General features: G+C 43.6%; 1 protein-coding gene across 5 annotated transcripts in view; it reads left to right on the top strand.

Annotated features, from left to right (window-relative positions):
• The window catches only part of CACNA1I (calcium voltage-gated channel subunit alpha1 I), a 694988-nt gene that overhangs the window by 37441 nt on the left and 635175 nt on the right, over positions 1-22372 (top strand). For all 5 annotated transcript variants that reach the window (XM_083156129.1, XM_083156128.1, XM_083156130.1 and 2 more), the window contains exon 2: positions 12993-13279. In XM_083156129.1, the coding sequence (XP_083012255.1) occupies positions 13008-13279 (272 nt within the window). In that variant the 5' untranslated portion in view covers positions 12993-13007. The remainder of the gene's footprint in view (positions 1-12992; positions 13280-22372) is intronic.

The raw sequence follows: 22372 nt of genomic DNA, 5'->3' as shown, positions 1-22372 counted from the left end.
TGGCCGCATCCGCGCTACGGTCGACTCGCCTCAGGAGCTCAGCCAGTGGGCATTGGCAGGCAGCAGCATGTCAGTGCGTCGAGCGGGTGTAGGTGCCCACATCGGTCCCCAAGCGGCAGCTGGGGCTGCCTTACAGTAGTTACGCCACTGCTACTGAGGACATCTAGAAACAAATACATTTTTTTGTGGACTACATATATGAGAGACAAATGCTGGCGCAGTCCTTCCTGATTTTTCTTCTACAGTATATGATATTGACAGGACATACGGTATCCGGACTGATCATAGACTGATTCATGATAGACAGTCATATGGTCGACCACTTATGGTCGACAGTCACAAGGTCGACAGGGTCAAAAGGTAGACAGTCAAAAGGTTAACAGGGTTTAAAGGTCGACACACAATAGGTCGACAGGGTCTAAAGGTCGACATGGTCAAAAGGTCGACATGAAAAAGGTAGACATGCATTTTTTACAAAATTTTCAGCCGACATGTGCCGACAGGTGGTATTTCATGCCCTACCATCCACTAGGACATGGAGGGAGGATAAAATAGTGTGCTGAGCGCAGCAAACCATGCGAGGGGACGTGGTACACTTAGACAGTGTCCATGTCGACCCATGTCAACATAGACACCCTAAAAACATTACTCATGTTGACCTTTTTCCATGTGGACATTTTGTCTGTCGACTTTTTGACCACGTCGACAGTTTTCATGGCGACGGTTTTAGCCATGTCGACATTTTACCTGTCGACCTTTAGACCATGTCGACCTTTTGACCCTGTCGACCTTGTGACTGTCGATCATTACAAGGTCAAACAAGTTATGGCCAGGGTGGAGTTTGTCCGCCACGATCTTCCCAGCGGGCTTCTGGACCCTTTTGAGCACGTTTGCAGTTTTTTCAATGTCTTGTTCATTAATACCGTACATTGGAGGTAGGATTTGGCTGTTGAGGAACCAGCATGAACCCAATATGTTTCTAAAATGTAAATTTCTATTATTTTTTTCTTAACCCTTTGAGTGCCAAGTGAAGTTGTCAGAATACTGTAGGTATGGAAAATGCCAAGCAAATATTTTTATTCATCATAATGACCAGTAATGTTTACCTCATATAGGAAATATAATCTTTTTTTTTAAACAACATTTTTTATTTGAATTGATATAATTAGAAAGCTGTCACAGCGCTAATGCTGGAAACTCACGGTGTTCGAAATCGAATGGACGTCGAACGGTTTTTAGCCTCATTCGATGCCGATTTGATCCCTATGCGCGCTCCCGTTTAGTGCAATTGAACAGTAAAATAGACTGTGCGGGCAAGTCTATATAGTACAGATCTTTACTACTGCCCAAATCGAATGCATTTTGCATACCGTTCGATTCTTTACAGTAAACTGACTGCCCACCTACAGTGGATGAAACCATTTTGTGTGTCCAAATAGTTTCTTATCCCATCAAAGGGACTTGGCAGTGTGGGTAGGTCCATGTGATGTCATGATGTAGTCTTGCAATGCTCCTCTGGGAATATTTGGATGGCCAAGATATCTTAATGGGGCCCTGTGGGACCTACTGGGCGCTAGGCAGGCACCTACTTTATGTTGCCTTGTGGAAAATCCCCCTCTGCCTACGTGGTCTATTTTCTAAGCCTTGGATAGAGAGAAGTGGACAGACCTCCCAGCTCCTATCAGTTTTCAAACAGAGCTTGTAATATTTCTAGTAGGAGCTTATTGGCTGCTACTTTATCACGGTCCACTTTATCTCTCTCCAAGGCATTTTTTTTAATGTGTCTGTACGAATAACATCTTGATTTCCAAAATTGTCTATTTGCCAATAAATGTATATGACAACATTGAACGTATAAAAAGGGACCTTATTTGGACTAAGAGGAAAGTTTTGGCTTTTTTTGTCCACAACTTTTAAGCTTTTTAAGCGTGTATATAATTGCATTTTTTAAATATACATCCATGATCGGGATCGGGTGCCAGGACTGTAATGGGAGCGTAGACGCAGCCGCAGTAGAGTTATAAAATGGCAATATAAAAAGTCACTTTACACTCCACTGAACTCTTTATATACACAAATAATTCTTCATACTGAGATGGGGAAGGGAATACTTGCACGTATATCCTGAAGCGTAATCATGAAAAATAAAAAAGATTTAAAAAAATATATTTGCTTTGCTTTCTAGATTCTCCAAGGCATTTACTTTGCTTTCTAGATTCTGCAAGGCATTTGAGTGCTTGTTATAAGCGCTCTCCGTCCATCACATGCAATGTGTTTCCACTGTGTATTGCAATTTTTGTTATTTTCGGTTCTCAGAAAGAAACCATGCTTCGAGTCATGCGGATGTGTCTTCCCACATTGTTGCTGATGTGTCAGCCCTTCTAGTCATTCCTAGTCCCGGGCACATTTACTAACGCCTAGAGATTTATGTGCATTATTTTCCTTGAAAATGTATCCTATTAACATTGCTATGCGAAAAAGATGCACATACAGGCTTTGCTTATTAAAATAATATGTGGCATGTGTATATTCTGTGTGTGACTGCAGCTGTATCTGCATAAAACACCATCTTCAGCCACAGCCACCGACACCTTCCTCAGCCACAGCCCCATCACCTTATTTAGTCACAGCCTCCATCAACTTATTCAGCCCCAGTCTCCACCTCCATCCTCAGCCAGATCATCATCCTTAGACAAAGAACCATCACCTTCCCCAGGCATCAGCCTCATCACCATCCGCAGCCCCATCACCTTGCTCACCCATGAGCACCTCACTTACCTCAGCCAAAGCCCCATCACCTTCCTCAGTCCCTAGTCCCATCACCTTCCTCAGCCCCATCACCTTCCATCACAGCCTGCCTCAGCACAGATGGGAGGATGTACAGTGATGTGACCTGTGATGCCACGCATGCTCTGCCTGGACTGCATCTGGGATGATCTCAGTGCTGGCCAGCATAGGCTACGAGAGATCTTCACTGTGGGTAAGGATCCTGGCAGAAGCCTGCAAAGCGCCCCTGAAATTTTCGACACCATGAGCTTGTGTTCCACGGGAACTGCCCATGGTACATTCCTGGTGCCATAACTCATAGTGCAGTATTCAATGCCGTTGCGAGCGGCCGGCGAGGGGGTTAAACTGCGAGGATCACAGAAAACCAGTGATCCTCGCAGTTTAACCCCCGCGCCGGCCGCTCGCAGTATGCAACGTTCCGGGGGAATCCTCGCAGTCACAGAACGGCGAGGATTCCCCTAAACTGCGAGAGCCGCGGCTAGTGCAGCAAACTCGGCTCTCGCAGTTTTTGGAGGCACATTCGCAAATTCCCCCTTGCTCAAAAAACGGAGCGAGGGGGAATTTGCGAATGAGGGGGGGTCAGTTGAATACTGACAGGGTGAGCGGTGACTGCGAGCAAAAAGTCCTGCTCGCAGTCAGGGCCGGCAACAGAAATCTTGGGGCCCTGTACGATGATATTTCTGGGGCCCCCCACCTAATCCCAAATCCACACAACCCTCTTCTGGATGAGCCTCATTCAACCTTTCGCAGCTCCATATCCTGTTTTCAGGTGTCTCATTCTCAGTCCTGCTGGCCTGGCTCCTGGCTGCTGCTTCCTGCTGGCTCCTGGCTACTGCTGGCCTGTCACTTTTACAAAATAATGGCAAGTAAAGGAGCCAGAGACTGAAGCCACCCGCTGCTGGCACAGCAGCGGGTACGTCTGTGGGCCTGTGCCCCAGGCCATATGCACACACAGAGTAGATGGCTGAGTGCCGAGCAGCAGGGCGCACACACAGTAGACAGCAGTGGCACACAGTAAGTCAGTCAGACTCAGCCACACACAGATGGTGCACAGTAGACGGCCGGGCTGTGAGGATCACTGACAGGCCAGCTAAAACAGGCTGTGGCCGTGTTGGGGCATGGAGGCTCTGGGGCCCTTCGGATCGCTGGGGCCCATTACACTTGTCCCCCATGACCCCCCCTGTCGCCTGCCCTGCTCGCAGTCACCGCTCGCTCACGGCATTGAATATATGCCATAATGTATAGAGGCTAGATGAGGAAGGACACATCTGTGTTTGGCTTATTGTCTGGGTATTAAAAGCGGAAGGAGCCACAGCTGCAAACTTAAGAATGCAATCAACTCTGAATAAGCCTTCAAAATGCAACTTTTTGGGGTACATTTTATAATTGAATTTGCATCTACAGTAGGTCTACTAGGGCTTTGTTATGTATGTTGTTTTTAGCTGTATATACAGTAAATTCTTATTCAGATCTGATCGCAGTACAAATTTGTTCTCATAATGGGCAAAACCATGTGCGCTACAGGTGGGGCAGATGTAACATGTATAGAGAGAGTTAGATTTGTGTGAGTTATTTTGTTTCTGTGCAGGGTAAATACTGGCTGCATTATTTTTACACTGCAATTTAGATTTCAGTTTCAACACACCCCACCCAAATGTAACTCTCTCTATACATGTTACATCTGCCCCACCTGCAGTGCACATGATTTTGCCCAGGGCCATATTGTAATGACTGGCATTTTATGATAACTTGTATTATTATTTATTTACTGTATAGATCACCAACATATTACATTGAGGAATAACTGGTGATCAGTGGTGTCACAATGCTGAGGAGGAGGGTGAAACTAAAATGCTGGTAGTATGATATTCTGTTGCAGCACTCATCTCAAAGAGCTGGCAGTACAGAAAGCCAAGGCTCCAGGGACAGCCAGCATCTGTGAGCTGGACACCCCCCGGAGTGGTGTCACAGGGATTCTGCTAGGCCATGCACCCTTTCCGGCAACATGCATGGGGAGAAATGCAGATAGCGCACCAGGTGATTTGTGCTGGGATTTGCTGGGGCCCTGGTAGGTTTGTCCTGCCCCAGCAAAACCCACCACTCAAGGGGTTAAAGTGGTCATTGGTCATTGATATTTCTGTACAGCTACCAACAGTTGCGATTGGAACCAAGAAAAATAGTGGAAGTTGAAGACATGAAAGACGTGCCCAAATGGTATGCTGGGGTATATTACATGTATACTAACAGCAAAAAAAAAAATGACTATGAAATCCTAAAGATGAGTTCCTCACTGTCTCCCCACATTAGTGCTTTGTTATTTGCACTCCTCGCGATCTCCAGCTGTTTGCTCAGTTAATCAGGGTTCCATTAGTAACTATTCATGAGGAACTCATGGCCGGTCTCTGTAATGCTGAATCCCGGCGGATCTAATGTAGCAGCAAGAAATGATAGCTGCCACGTGAATGGATAGCTGTGGCATGCTTCCAATTAGGAGCCAGCTGTTATTTCTTGCTGTTGGCTCTCTCCCTCCTCCAGCACTCAGAGATCATTATAAAATCTAGGACCCAATAGGTGCAGTTGGTTTTCAGTATATATACTGCATTTCTATTAAACTATCTATAAAACATACATTTTCTACAGAGAAACTTCTTTACCTGTATATTTATGATTACAGGTTGAGTATCGCTTATCCGAATATCCGTTATCCAAATAATTCCGAAAACCATACATTGCTAATGGCACTACTGGGGACATGATATGTAACTGGCACTAAATATGTGTAAGAAAACGATTGCTTGGCATTCACATTCAGTACCTGAGACTTTACACAAACTTTGTTTCATGTTTTGAAACCTTGTTTTATGCACAAATAATATATATCTGTGTGTATTTCATGTGTTTGTACAACATAAATGGAAGATACCTCAAAATACATAATTGAAATATAAAAATATTCTGAAATACGGAATAATCCATTATCCAAAATTCTTCTGGTTCCGAGCATTTTAGATAAGGGATACTCAACCTGTATTGCTTTCCAAACTAATGGAGATATATCAACAGAGACAGCCGACTCATAGCACAAACTCCATTTTGTGCAATTACATGTCTAACTCTGCAGAGGAAAGCATTGTCTTTATTAGTAGTAATATTAGGAATAGTAATTTTATGTTTTATTTATTTAGAAGCAGAGTGTTGCCTACCTTTTATGGAATGGGCCCCCTCTCAGCCCCCCTGGAAAGACAGGCAAGCCTCTGCAAATTGTGACATTGTAGCCCCACCCACCGCTGTGCATTGCCTGAAATACCATCATTGCATGGTGGGGGTGCTTGGCCATGAGGACATGATCATGCTGGCCACGCCCTAAATGTGTCATAAATCCATAGCTCTGCCCTGTACCTTTCCCACCTGGTCAGCAGCCCTCCGCCCTTGAAGCAAAGAACTGTCTGCGAGAGGGCAGCCCAAAAGTAGGCCATAAAGCATTAAGATTAGCTTGCCAAGGTGGTCCAGCTGAGGGCAAGGGTGTAACTACAGTGGGCATAGGCAGTGCTATGGGTTCCAGAGCTTTAGGTTCCTGCATCAAGGTCTTGCCTCCCCTCTATCCAAAAGGCCATACTAGAATGGGGAGGGGGAGTTGTAGGTGCGTACTATAATTTGCTTCACTACATTACTGTGAGGCATAAAAATTGGGGTTGGCACACTATTTTGGGGCATACCTGCTAATATATTATATGGTGGTGACTATGAGGCTGATTTTGATTTGGGGGCAAAGCAGAAATGCACTTGGTCAAACTATGCTGCAATGCAAGGGGTGCAAATTGATTTGGGTTTTTGTGTGTAGGGTAAATGCTGGCTGCTTTTGCATATAGCCATAAAATTTGTACAGTTTTTTACTACATTGCAGATTTAATTTTACATGTTACTCATAAATCTAATTATAGCTGCATATATAACTCTGCCACTACTGCAGACAGTGCAGCATGGTTTTGCCAAGGTTCATTGTTACTGATGAAGGTAACATGAGAGGATGTGAAAATGATAAAGAGATTCAAGGATATAACCGAATGAAAGGTCTAGTGTGCCCAGTGCTGCCCAGTGTGCCAGCAAACATGCACACTGGGCAGCAGCAGACAAGCCTATTCCAGTGCAGCACTGCAGAGAGATGTCTCTCTAGAATCACTTGGGGCCATTTCATATGTTGCTTACTAGGCCTATAAATATGTGGTTATGACCCTGGCTGTGGAAGTGGGACACATTGCATCATCTGCAGGGAAAAGTGGTGAGATCATGATGTTCCAGGCACTGGCGTATCTAGAAATATGGGTGATCCCAGATCCAACTAATCATGCTGCATGCTGCAGGGACCCTTGTGAGGCGAAGCCACATGACAAAAAGGGGCATGGCCTCACAAAAGGGGGTGTGGCATTACACATTATACCACACACCATAATGCCCATTACACATTATGGCAACTGTCGTAATGCCCGTTAAACATAATATCACACTCCATAATGCCCATTAAACATTATTCTCCATGCCATAATGCCCATTACACATTATAGCAAATGCCGTAATTTCCATTACACATTATATTGCACTCCATAATGTCCGTTGCACATTATTCTGCAAGCTGCAATGCCTACTACATATTATTTCACACACTGTGATGCCCATTACACATTATGCCACATACCATGATATTATGTCACATAAGTGCCGCTTACCTACATGCTCAATGCCAGGGGTTACATGCTCAATGCCAGGGGCTTCATGGTTGATCGTAGAAGGGTGGTTTTGGAAAGGTTTTTGGGTGCTGCTTTGAGGCTGTGATGCCTCCTGTCACAATAGGGACTATTCCTTGCAGTCCCCACAAAATAGTGATTTGGAAAAAGGGGAATAGTGATTATGATCAGCGCCATCATATTCAGTATTCTCATTGCCATGGGGGGCTGAAATCCTACTTGGTGACAGCCAGGCAGAGAGCTGTGCGCAGCCTGGCTGTCAGGCTGGCAGGAAAGTCTGGCAGGTCCGCTGCGACTATTTAGAAATTTTGCGCTGCCTTGCAAGCCAATAGAAGCTTGCGACTCGACAGCCAATCAGGAATGGCAAAGGTGGCCGGACCACAAGCTTTCAATGGCTCGCGAGGAAGCGCAAAATTTCAAAATACGCTTTCAAGACAGGCGGTATGTCTAATGGGTGGTCCCCCGGACCACCCTTAGATTCACCTAAATGAAGACATGGCTAAGGTCAACAGGGTTGCAAGGTTGACACAAGCATTAGGTTGACAATGGCAAGGCTGACAGTCAAAAGGTCTACATGAGTTTTTCATATTTTTCTTGAGCCTACAATCCCCTACGGTGTGGTGAGAGAATACAATGGTGTGCCTAGCACAGCTAGCCATGTGCAGGGATGCAGTACACGTTATTGGTCTCCATATCAACTATACCGACATGCGGGCAAAAAAAACATGAACAACTTAGGTTGACCTTTTGACTGTTGACCTTGCCATTGTTGACCTAATGGTTGTGTCGACCTTCCAACCCTGTCGACCTTAGCCATGTTGACCTATTTCATGTGTGGACCTAAGCCCTGACGACCTTCAACGGTCGACCCAATGACCCATAGCCAGATGCATTTTATTCCTATGGATTAGTCTGACTTCTACAAACTCGCTGAGGCTTCAGTGATCATTTCCTATTTCATTAAGCTCTAATAAGTATTGTTTTTTAAGAAAATATTAAAATTGATAAAGGACAAATTAAGCACTAAGGCCCCCATAAACTAGTCTGACTTGTCCTGAGGACCCAATATCCCCTGAGCTCCCCCGGCAGCTCCCCGGAAAGAACACTAATGATTTGGCACTTGATGTGCCACTCCCTGGGAGCTGCAGGGGCAAGAGATTTAAAAAAAGAAACCTGGGTGGTGGGGGTGATCGTGCAGCGGCGGGGCAGCAGAATTTTTTTTTTATATCAAAAGACAGGCCGACGGTTGATTGGCTGAATGCTCTCTCAGTCAATCAGCGGACTCTCCGCTGTTTAACTGTTCCAGATAGACCAAAATTCCACAAAGAATTGGAACGGGGCCCCTTCCAAATATCGGAATATTGCATCGTAATGTAATGTTTGTTGATGTAAAATGCACACATAACAATCTTATTTACTAGATTCACTAATAATTACAATAACAGTCTCAAATCCAATAAAGTTTCAGGGGCAGATGTACTAAACTTGAAAAGTGATTAAATGAAGCGTGATAAAACACCAGCCAATCAGCTCCTACCTGCCATGTCATAGGCTGGGTTTGAAAAATGATAGGTAGGAGCTGATTGGCTGGTGCATTATCACTCTCTATTTTATCACTTTTCAGGCTTAGTACATCTGGCCCTCAGGGAAAGATGTAATGTAGTCTAACGGCCTTGAAAATTATTGTGATCGCTGTGCGAAAAGATGTGTAAGGCTGCTAATCTATATGTTCAAAACCCTTTGTGACAGGCTTACCATCTAATGATTTTAACACTGGGCAACACTCAACACAGGCTCATAGTAGCCAGGGACTTTCTTGGCGAGTATGATGAAAACAGGCATATCCAGCCTGTTGTTGATATCACACACCCTCCCCTAAAACTCTTGGCCACGCCTGCGTTATCCCTGACACTCCCAGCATTTTTCCTGTCACGCCTAGCTTGGCACTCCCATAAAATGGCCGGTTATCACCCACGCCTACTTCCTGTCAATCACCTTTGCGTAGGCCAGAGATAAAACAAAAATAGCAAGGCATGGAAATCCCTGATTATTAATATATTAATTCAGCAAGCAGAGATCTAGAAATTAAACTATATTTCATTGTATCACCACTGCAATTAGTATAGCTGTGTACACAATGAAATCGCTGGAAATATGGTCGCAGGCGACCATATTGCCAGTGATGGGAGTGTGCCCCGGCGATAAATCGCCGGGTGCGCGCTACCGTTTTCAGCCCCATTCTAATCACTGGTCGCAGGAGCTTGCTCCTGTGACCAGCTGATTACCTCTGTGGCACCGCCGGCAGAGGTTCCCTTTCATCAGCGACCATCTCTGGTCGCTGATGAAAAGGAGAAACTGAGCAATATATTGCTCAGCCATATATTGGTCAGCAATATATGGCTGAGCAATATATCTCCCCCGTGTGTACGGGGCTTATGTCATTTCAATTGGGCAAAATGCACCCTTGACTTATTAACCTCATCTGTCATATGTGCTCAAAACAAATGCAACACTCCCAAGCAGCAAATAGTAAGCACAATCCACCCAACACCCACACTGTTTGGAAAATGTGACATTAAATGGCATAATATATTTGGTTTCATACAATAGATGTTACTTCAAGCAATGTATTTTGTTCTACACTCGTGTGCGCTCTACTTATTAATATTGATGAGGCCTCTCTTTTATTCAGCTCATTAATTATGTGTAGTTAAGTATCAGGCAAAGAACATGTTGTGCTATAGCTCTTCACCAAGTGACTTTATTATATATGACTGTTCAAAAGAGTCATGTATAAAAGAGAGTAAACATGTTTCTTACCAGAAATAGTTTATATTTTCCAATGACTTTTATTGGGATAAAGGACAGTTCAACACAAATGTTTCATATTTTTTTTAAAGAAAATTTATGGGTAACTAGTCATAAGGACATCTTCTGCACTTTACTTTAACTATGAGCTGTGAGTTTTTACTTTCACTTTGAGCTGTGACAGTTTTTAGCCCACAAACTCTCCACCCACCCCCAGTCGCTATCGGCTACAACCTCCAATCTCAGCCTTCAATGCCCCCTCTCTCCATATCCAGCAAGTTTGAAACAGAACATAGTGGGGATATAATCTGGACATACCCGTTCTTTGGGTAAAAATAAAATAATTTAAATAATAATAATCCATTTTGACAGTATTTAAAATTAGAAATGTTTATTATTCAATTTTGAATATTCTTGCATGTAAAAATAATGGAAAAAAACCTGCAAATAATTTTAATATAAAAACTTAATACTGGTATACACACAGGTAGGGTTAAGAGACACAAACAAACACACATAAAAAATCCAGTTGCAGTCCAAGGTGCTAGGGGATATATTCTGTTCTTCCCTTGTTCAGGTAAACCAGTGCAAAGTCACTTGCAGCACCCAATATTTTCTCCTTATTTAAATGGGATATCTCAGTCCAAGTTGTAGTGCAAAGTTTTCCACTTACCCAATGGGTGGTAGTTAGCTGCAGAGTTTCCGTTTCTGCTTACAGTGAGTACTCCGGAATCAGGCTACGCATAATCGACTAGTTCCACCGGATAGCGGCTTCTTCAGGAACAATGAGTGAGCCTGTGCCTCTGCTGATCGCTCTTAAGTAGGTTTGCTCCGGGGGATCAGTGTCCCTGAAAAAATACTATCATAATGTGGGGACATCTATAACTGGCAATACTGGGTACATATGTAACTGGCACTGCTGGGGACATCTGTAACTGGCACTACTGGGAACATATGTACCTGGCACTAATGGGGACATCTGTAACTGGCACTACTGGGGACTTCTGTAACTGGCACTACTGGGGGCATCTAACTGGCACTACTGGAGACATCTGTATAAATTACTGCTAAGCATTCAAACTTTGTTTCATGTGTTGAAACCTTATTTCATGCACAAATAAAATATATTTCATGTGTTTGATTTGTGTATACAACATAAACACATTTTGAGTTCACACATGGGTCCCGTCCTCAAGATACTGTACCTCATTGATAACATTATTCTGAAATATGGAATAATCCATTATCCAAAATGCTTCTGGCCAACCTGTAGACATTCAACAGAATGGCAGTTGCTCAATTAAATTTTTGGCTCTAAATGTAGAAATGTATACATGTAAGTCCCTAAGTACAGCAGGAGCCATCCATTATCATGTAGCATAGGACCACCAGAGCAGAGAAGCCTTGCTGTGGTGGTGGCTTGCCATAGCTGTATGTTAGCAAATGTGTGAACTGAGATCTCTGCATTACTCTTGCCATTTAGAATGTATGTGTCTTTTGCTGGCCATTGCAGTGTGCTGGGAAATTTGAATCTTCATGACATGATGTCAGTAACTGCTGGAACACTGTTCTTTTGCTCCCCTTTTTCTAGCTGTGCTCTCTGAGAGATCCTGGAAGCATACCTCCCAAGCTTTGTGGAGGAGAAAGAGGGATGCGGCTACATGGCCAAAATTTTGGGGGCGTGGCCTCTTGACCAGGGGCCGTGTCCTATTCTCACGGGGCACCGATGTGGGGGCATGGCCAGCACTGTGTGAACTGCTGGCCATGTCCCCAGCACCTCTGTTTGCCTGAATAAACACTGTGCGCATGCGTACAATGTCTTTTTCCCTGATTATCTGCTGAGCAGAGCAGTGACATGCATCAGTCCATCCATGCTCCCAGGGGAAAACACAACGTTTTCATGGGGCCGCCCAAAAAACTCTGGGTGTTCCCCTGATGCCGCCTCCTGCACGGCCCCCTCCCCTAACTGTCCGAATGCCTTGGCGAGTGTGATACTCAAATTCGGCCCTTTCCGAGGGAAGCTGCATCACCCCCTTATTGTTTTACATGCCGGCGGCCACTAGATGGTGTCCAACAGTGCAATGCGAGTGCTGCTCCATTCAAGCGTGCACAGGCGCTTGCACTTTTATGTTGTTACGTCATTTTGATGGGCCGATGGTAACTAGTATATCAATATTTGTCATTGGGAGGTGGAAACACTGTCAGAGCTGTATGCGGTCAATGGGCCTGGGCCATATACAGATTGGGTGTATTTGGGCACATCAATACCTGTGAAATGTAATATTAAATGGGGAAAAACATTTTATACAATGTTCCCCTCCCTCCTGTGAGAGGTGCCTATATAACAGTGGTCCACTTCCATTGCACCCCTTTCTGTTGTATAAATAAAAGTACTAGAAGAACTGATTGACCACTGACAACTGCCGTACTGTATTTATTCCTTGTTGTTGAAACTATGAAAAACAGCTTATGTACTTAGCTTTTGGTGCAGCATCGTATTGTAAATGCCTCACCCCAATAACAGCTCCATCCTTTCTGCAGGCGGTATAGTTAGTATAACGAATGCATTAAATGTCGCATACAATTTATAACATACATACCTACAGTGTTGCTGCTTTTATCACTCAACTGATTTTATTCTTTTTGTTTTATTAGGTGTTTTCTCATAGTATGGAAGAGCCAGTTTCAGGTCAACCCTCGCCTTCCACGGCCTGGCAACCTGAAGCACAGTCTCCTGGCTCTAGGATCCAAAGAGTGGACATTTCTGATCTTGGGGTTACTGACCAACATTCACCACTGTCCCAGGATGCTCCTGATGCAGAAGAAGGGGCCTCCCAAATTGACTTGGATGTTCCATACCCAGATTTGGCTCCTGTTGTCTTCTTCTGCCTCAAACAGACCACCACACTGCGATACTGGTGCATCAAAGTGGTTTGTAATCCATATCCTCTTTGTGATAATTGGATCAAACATATTGTAATGTTGTGTTTCTATGGTTGGCTGCTTTGAATAAGGTTTGTGTTATGTTTTGGAAGAGTTTATCAGCCATATGTAATAGCTTCCGAGTTCAGCCATGCTGGCCAGTCTCAGATGTTTTCTTTTTAAAGGGGCAATCACTTACAAGGCAAAACCATGACTTGTAAATGATTGCCCCTTGAAAAAAGTTAGAGTTTTGGCAGCATCCCGCATAACCACCAAATTCGGAGGGTATTACATTTGGCCACATATGTATGAGTTCCTAGTATGAGAAGTTAATGTCCATGTATTGGTGTTATTGAATTAATTTTTCACAAAGATTTCTAACCCCACTAATTGTCTTAGCATTGTAGCTACTTTCCTACCTACATTATGCACTCTGTTGTGTGTTCCCACGTTGTTATATTGTTGCTCCGCACGATTTCGATTTGCTCAATTTCGATTTGTAGAATGACAATTTCAATCGCACATCCATAGCTGCATCTCTGCAAAGCGGAATGTTTCGCCATTAAATTCATTTTGCCAGAACGTCCTCCACAATTCCAGACATCTCTGTCCTTTTCGGTTTAACACAGTAGAGAGTGCATTCACAATGCAAAATGTCAATGTAGCTCCCTCACGCTTTGGATCACCAATTTCAATAATATTAGAATGTTTCAGAGTAAATCATTTTGCATGCTCAAACCTTGTGAAGCCTATAAGAATCACCAGAGAAAAGGCTCATGTGCAATGATCAAGATATGCTTAAAAAAGTCTTAAGAAATCCTTTGGAGATACAGTATGTAGGTTGTTCTACATAATGAGCAGTAGCGACTCCAGAAGAGGGGATGCAGCACAGTTCAAAATTTAAATAGGGGGGTTACACCAACTGTCATTCCAAACTGTTCGCTGGCAGTTCGTATGGCTCCCTTATTTGAATTTTGTACTGTGCAGTAGTCGCCACTGATAATGAACCAAGTTTTCAAGTTGCTAACTTTATTATTATTTAAGTACATAACCAGAAACAGTATGAACAAAACAAGAAAAGTGATTTACATGTACAGAATACTGAACGTCAAGGACATGGTTTATAAATATTGCTGAATCAGTTGTCAAGCTCAAGGGTTTGCTGCCATTGTAGGCAGTGGGGAGAAGATGGTGGTATACAGTAAGTGAGGGATGGAAGGACACACACGGAAAGAGGGCCCTGCTCATGACAGCTTTCAAGTTGATGTTTTGTTCAGATGTAGACTGTAGGCTTATAGTCTACATCTGAACCAAACACATACTTGCACAGTACCAGGGGAGCAGCGTTGTGTAACATGGAACGTATCTGTCAATATCCATGATGTGCAAGAGGACTGGTAATGGTTTATTATTTGCTGCACACCATTCAGTGTGATTCTTATTTATGGATTCTATTGTAGAAAGCTGTGTTACAAACCTGGAAGATGATTTAACATATATCCATCAGGAATAAAGAATGTTTTTTTACAGCTTGGGGACCAGCCACTCACCAAACTGTCCCCACTTGTATCTGCTGCTGTCATGTACCCAGGATAAATGATTAATTAAGGCTAATAAAAGGATATCAAAAGGAAATGTATTTTTATTAGAGCTAAGTTGGTGTTGGCATCTCAGTGTAAGCATAATAAAACATTTCTAAAAGTCTGGGGGGGGGGTCATTGTATAAATCAATAAAACATTATATAATTTCCCTGTAAAACATGGAGATGAGCATGCCATTCTGTGATTATATACAAAGGGGGAAATTTACTAAGGCAAATACGCCTAAAAAATTTGTATTATGACAAATTTATTAGGCATATTCATATTTTTGGGATTTACTATCCCAAAAATATGCCAATTCGTATAGATGCCACATTCGTATTTGTATACGAATGTATACGTCATCGAGGATTACAATAATTAATTATTTTTAATTATTTTAAAGATGTACTCCACCATAAGAGCCCTCTGCTATAAAATGTCAGGAACCAAAGCTACCACTGTATGTTCTGGTTAAGTTATTCACCATATATCATTTAACCAGCAGCAGCTGCAGTGCTGATCACATAGTGCAGGGCAGAACTGCATACATGTTCCGATCAGGGGCAAACGCAGGATTTGTGAAGGGGGGTTTTCAAAGATGGGGTGGGCCCAAGTATAGGGGGTGGAGATGGAGGTATTATGCAATCTGTTGCGGTGCCTTCCAATAGTAATGTAATATTCTATATAGAAATGGTGGCCCTCACAGACCCTCCATCACCCAGATATAAAGACTATACCATTTCTACACTGCATATATTTTAAATATATTTACATATGTTTCAACTCATCATCCTGTCATGATGTCCCACGCTCTGCACTTATCTCCACTAATAAAATGTTGATGTTGAATCTATATGGCTATTTTATTACTATTGCTTTAATACGCCGTTGACCAAGTCCCAGGAGTGTCACGTATTCTTTATCCAGAACAGGAGTGAAGGTTTATACACACACACACACACACACACACACACTGTAGATCTACCCTCAGTAGATCCATCCCTGAAACAGATATCCTCTCAGCACAACACCCCCATACCCTCCAACTGTACCGATTTAGCCGGTACAGTACCGTTTTTTAATGGTCTGTACCGGCTAAATCAGACTGTACCGAATGTACCGCTTTTTGATAGGCAGCTCCTCCGTCTCTGGGAACTGTAGTTTTCTTCTATTACACTGTTGGCTGCTCTTTGTGTGTGAGTGGCCTGATAGACTACATTTCCCAGGTAGCACTGCAGGGGGACTCAGCGGGACGGCCATCCTCCCCTTGCATAGTGATTTCTGCCCAGGAACCCCTGCACCACGTCTCCGTTTCCAGGGGAGGGCAAAATGTGCGCACACCACAGCGCAAAAGGGGATCGCCGATACAGGGCTGACAGCCGGCTGAGGAGGGTAAAGGAAGTGGGGTGGGCGCTGCTTACATGATACCCGGCTCATCCTGGGGCCCCGGGTACATGGTGTGAATGACGCCAGTCCACATTCGGAAAGGGGACGTGGCCACACCCCCTTTTCCACTGATACATCCATTTGGCCACGCCCCTTTTCGGATGTGCACCGATTTCTACCCTCCAGATGTTGCAGGGTATGCACCCCCCCCTTCTCACACAGATCTCCCTTCAGCACAGCAGAACCCCCCAGACAGATCTCCCTCCAGCACAGCAGAACCCCCCAGACAGATCTCTCTCCAGCACAGCAGAACCCCCCAGACAGATCTCTCTCCAGCACAGCAGAACTCCCTTCAGACAGTTCACCCCAGCACAGTAGAATCCCCCCAGACAGATCTCCCCAGCACAGTAGAACCCCTCCAAGACAGATCTCCCCAGCACATCAGCTCCCTGCCATCAGACAGATCTCCTCAGCACAGCACAGCCACACCCCCCCCCCACCCCCCACCTCCATCCCAGAACAGGAAGTCCACTTACATCCTCACCTCTACAATCTGTCAGGGCTTAATTTTAACAGGGAGGTGCTATATAAAGTTACCTTAGAATGCATGGGCACCATAGAGAGCGAAATTGGAGGAGAATGAGGAGGAGCGTAATTGGCATAATAGATGTGGACTGAGGCGCGTGTGTGTTCTGTGGGTGGGGACTGCAGGAGCTCTCTTCTCATGTTAGCTCCACTGCTGACCAGATACTATACCCACTGTGACAGGCAGATGGCAGCTGCAGGTAGATCAGCGGCAGCGGACAGTGGCAGGCTGTGAGCCAGGTTGACAGCGAAGCCTGACGCTGTATGCGGCTGCATATAATGCCTAATTGGCTGGACGGTCCTGGTTGCAGCTCCCCTTCTTAGCCCTGGAATTAGCCAGCTGCCATATGAAGAGGCACCTACAGCGTTATCCTGCCGATAGGTCGGCAGCAGGGGAGTTTCCAGGTACTCAGAAACCTCCCCTGCGTGTGCTAGGGATGATGTGTTTAGTAAATGTGCTGGCTGGTTCCGCCCTGGTGATCGGTAGCTCTTTGTGTATGTGTCAGTCACCATGTGGCACCTGGGACCCAGAATAAGGTATAACACTTCTTCTAAGTCCATGCCAGACTCCCATTGGCCAGTTTTGCTGGAGGCTCGGGCTAGGTTTAGGAGGAGCTTGATGCCTTATGCGAAGTCCTGGGTGCTGCAGGGTGCCTAATACAAAGCGTCAATACACATCTGCCTAATATACATGCCGTATGCTGATCCTCAGGAGAACTAGCCAGCACATATATTACATACATCATAATATTTTATTATTAATATTGTTTATTTATATGGTGCCACAAGGGTTACGCAACGCCTGACAATACATAGATACGCAAAAAACAAGGATACAGTACAATGCAATTTAGGACAAGGTTATGGTAAATAAAGACAGTTCCATCAGGGGACAGGACACTGACGCAATTATCAGGGTGGTAGAGATATATTCTAAGAAAAGCACATGAGGAGAGAGGGCCCTGCTCGTGAGAGCTTACATTCTAATTCTGATATGTGCTAAATGGTTCCCTCTGCAGTATGTGATCTGCCCTGCAGCCAAGGGGCTCCTGCAGCCTCCGCAGCATTTAACATTACACAAAGGGAAACAATTGCAACACAATATCGTCCTTATAGCCAACCCTGGGGTATCTGTATCAGTCGCTTGTAGCAACAATCTTTTCCCATTGATAATAGATCCTGCTTCATTGTCAGCATGCTTCCGGTAGTCTGTGCCTTTGCTATTTATTTTAGTTTCTATTATTCAGTCAACTGTTTAATTGCATCTGTTTCATCTGTTTGTCTTGGTGATAACTGACAGCCTCTATTGTGTTATGACTGGCAAATACCACGCAGGCTCCCAGGACCAATTGTTGTTTACTGACTCTTGATCAGAGTGTGAACTCAGCGGCATGGAGACTGGACTATGATGTGTATATTATAAATGACATGTTCACGAATGCAAAACACATGAACCTCCACGGTTCACATTGAGCATTTTCTTCTAAGCGCCATCAATAAAATTCTCTTTTGCTGTCTAAATCATGGATCCTTTGGGATCTCTAAGTAACTTGAAAAACGTCTACATTGAATGTGCTGGAATGTTGTTTTCTGGGCTGTATTATTATTTAAAGTGCAAAATATATGTGGTATTATGTATTTTTTGTCTTTCATTGCAAATGTTCAGTAAAATATACCTATATAATAGCAGGACAACTTTCTATTATTCCGTTGTCTGAGCATTTGCCATATTACTTGTTCAGTAGGTTTGCAGAATTCACATTGTAAACGGTTGCTTTGTTTTGGAGTTATGTGTAAAAATGCATTTACTATGCATCACCATTGTGCTCTGGAAAATGTGACAGTTGGTGATCCTGCTGGGTGACCTGGAACATGTGACCTTCTGGCTGGTCTAGAAGCTGCGACAGTTGTTTGCAGCCACACACTAAGAAGGAATTAGACTCCCAAGGGAGTGAAAAGGGGTCAAATGTTCCATCCAGCAAAACCTTTGCTCTGCTGAAACTGGGAATATTACATCGTTTGAATTAATTATTCTCCAAAAATATACTTATAGCTCTGAATATTTGCATTTATTAACATAAAAGGAAGAAGTCACACTGCTGTTTTAGCAAAGTGGATTTGGAAATCAGCCATATACCTTAATGGAACAGTATGAAGTTACTGTGGAATATTGTTAATTATTTGTCTATGTTTACTAAACAAAATATGCACATTATTAGGTTCGTAATGGCTACAATAAAAAGATCAAATGCATCCGTGAGACATCCAAATACCACATGGTTATTATAAATTAGTGAAGCGGAAGCCCACCTAACCGGCTTAAGTAGACTCCTCAGGTGGGGCTCGCCCTATTCACCGTAATAAGCGAATAACGGTGCAGAGGAAAGGCAGTAACTGTTTCACAGAAAAACTGATGAAGGGTTATTTAGGGAAAAGTAATCTCTTAAATAGCCAGATTAAATCAGTGAGATTTCCATCAGCATCTAATTATATTGTTCATAGGGGACCCCATCTCAGGCTGCCACCAGAAGTATCCAATGTAATTTATTAATTTACCTTTATCTATCTGCTCTAGACCAATTAAAATGCCGGGGAGCACACTGTAGATAAAGGATAAGAGATTCAAAAGTCCAAATACTTGCTGCGAATTGATAGAACAGCAGTCCATTCATGTCTGAAAAGAAAACTCTAAAATGCACAGTAGGGTACTGACTCTACCTTCTGCATCTTTCCTACTATGAAAAATCTGTACAATAAGGAAGAAGTATACCCCTAAGGCATCGGAGAGTGGTGATGGGCTTTGAGACACTTTATTATGGTTCCTTATATAAAACATGTTACTATGGGCCTTATTATAGTTCACTCTTATACCCCTTTTCCACTAGCAAATTCTACCCAGGTTTTTGCTCGTGGACGCGCACCGACATGGGTTTTTTGTCAGTGTGATCGTGTCCTTCTCACAAAACACGGGTAGAGAGACCAGGGAATTTTACCCTGGTATCTACCAGGGTAAAACACGGCAATGACACAGATCTGTGCGCAGTGTAAACGCACATTACCCGTGTTTTATATCCGGGTAACGCTCTGAGGTTGGTAATTGGTTCTTAAGGGGCACCAGAAGATGATGTCATCTGCTGGAGACACGCTGGGAGCTGCTGACCATGAGGAGGCTTCCCAGCAGCAGCTCCTCCTGCGCTGGGCACAAGCAGCCATCACAGCACAGTGTTATAAGCTGCATCAAGCTGTCCATGGCAGAATAGTACAGCAAAATACTGCAAAATGTCTGCAAGTCCAGCATAGACACAGGTACTCTCTCAGACTCCATTGCTGCAATGCTGTAAGAAGTCCCGCCCACCACCACCCCTCCCTTTGTCACCTTTGTGACTTCAAACTGGCTTGGACTGGAAAAAAAGCTATGTCTTTTGGGCATTCTTGGTATTTTTCAAAGTTTACCCGGGTTTAGTGTAAATGGCCCAGACACGGGTATAACACGAGTCTATGTGCAGTGTGAACAGTGTTTTTACCCGTGTCTTACACGGGTATGATCCGTGTTCAAAAACCCGTGTTTAACACGGGTTTCAGATGGAAAAGGGGTATTAGAGGCAAATTCCTTCTTAGCTGGACAAAACCATGTGCACTGCAGGGGGACAGATGTAACAGGTGCAGATAGAATTAGATTTGGGTGAGTTATTTTGTTTCTGGGAAAATACTGACTGCTTTATTTTTACACTGCAATATAGATCTCACTTTGAAGAAAAACCCCACTCAAATCTAACTATCTCTCTGCACATGTTACATCTGCCCCACCTGCAGTGCACATGGTTTTGTCCAGCTAAGAAGGAATTTGCCTCTAAGAGTGAACTAGAATAAGGCCCAATGTTACTTTGTCTCATTGGATCCCAAACAGCTGGGCTGCAAAATAACCCATTTACAGGTATTTGATAATAGCTGTTCAAGTGTCAAAAGTACATTTAAGACTGGAGATAGAAATTGCTGAATTAACGAATGAAGATGTGCGTTTCAAATGCAGTCTAGCTTATTGTTTACAAAATTGCGTCCTCTGCTTCCTCCACACAGAGCGCCACAGAATGATGATGTGTGATATCTTTAGACACACATCCACCCCTGACACTGTGCGGGATGGAACAGAGACTCAAAATCAGGCGCACATTAACCAATACAATTTCCTTAAATAATTATAAAGTGTTACACTTGCAGCTCTTAACTGGGGAGTATCTGCAAATCCCCAAAAGTAGGTAAAAAATTTCAAAGAATATCATAAGAATATATAAAGAGCGCAATTGTGACACTGGAATTACTGGTAAAAAATATGTTTTTTATTTTTTGTTAATATAATATCTTGATCTTTATAATTAGCACACACCTAATCAATAGGCAGACAAGCTAGTATGCCATCTTAAAACACATGTAATACATTATACATATAATAATAGCAAGAAAAATATATATAAATAAAATACAGTTTAAATGAAGGACATGGACATCCAATAAATTGTTAGGCTGGCCAGCCTAACAATTTATTGGATGTCCATGTCCTTCATTTAAACTGTATTTTATTTATATATATTTTTCTTGCTATTATTATATGTATAATGTATAACAAGTGTTTTAAGATGGCATACTAGCTTGTCTGCCTATTGATTAGGTGTGTGCTAATTATAAAGATCAAGATATTATATTAACAAAAAATAAAAAACATATTTTTTACCAGTAATTCCAGTGTCACAATTGCGCTCTTTATATATTCTTGTGATATTCTTTGAAATTTTTTAGCTTATTGTTTAATTGGATGTTGATCTGCCAATCACAAGCAGGCCTGCAGTGACATCTGAACTCTACAATTCATGTGTTTCTCACTCTGTGCCAAATGAACTAAGTTTGAAAAGCGATTAAATGGAGAGCCATAAACCATCAGCCAATCATCTCCTAACTGTAATGCTACAGGCTGTTTGAAAAATGGAAGTTGGGAGCTGAAAGGTGGATGGTTTATCACTCTCCATTGTATCACTTTTTCAAGGTTTAGCACTGTATATCTTGCCCTCTGTGCAGTGTAGGGGAGGATACTCGGTGAAGGATCCGTCCTCCTACCATCAGTGTGCCCTACCGAGCTGATGAATTTAGCAATTTGCTCAGTGGTAACTATAAATTTTGCTCCCCCCCTGCCAAAAAGTTTCTGGTGCCCCCCCCCTCCAGGCTCCTCTCTAGCATGTTTCCCCAGCATGTGATGTGATGACGTCACATGCATAATGGAGAAGCTGAAGCAGAAGAGAGACCAGCATACACCCAGCACGCCCATCCTGCACACAGTAGCCAATAGCCGGCTCTGTGTACAGTCAATTGAATCAGTGGGGAATTTGTCATCTCTGCCATGGCCCCACCCGCGCTGCGGCTGACTCGCCTCCAGTGCTCAGTCAGTGGGCAGTGGCAGGCAGCAGCATGTCAGTGAGTCGAGCGGGTGCCGGCGCCCACACAGACCCTGCTGCTGCTTGCTCCCCCAAGCGGCTGCTGGGGCTGCCTTACAGTAGTTACGCCACTGA

Source organism: Crinia signifera, chromosome 8 (assembly GCF_055691185.1).
Source record: "Crinia signifera chromosome 8, ASM5569118v1, whole genome shotgun sequence".
NCBI classification, from domain to species: Eukaryota; Metazoa; Chordata; class Amphibia; order Anura; family Myobatrachidae; genus Crinia; species Crinia signifera.
Note: the sequence above shows the minus strand (reverse complement) of the source record. Positions and strands in the feature narration are given on the sequence as shown.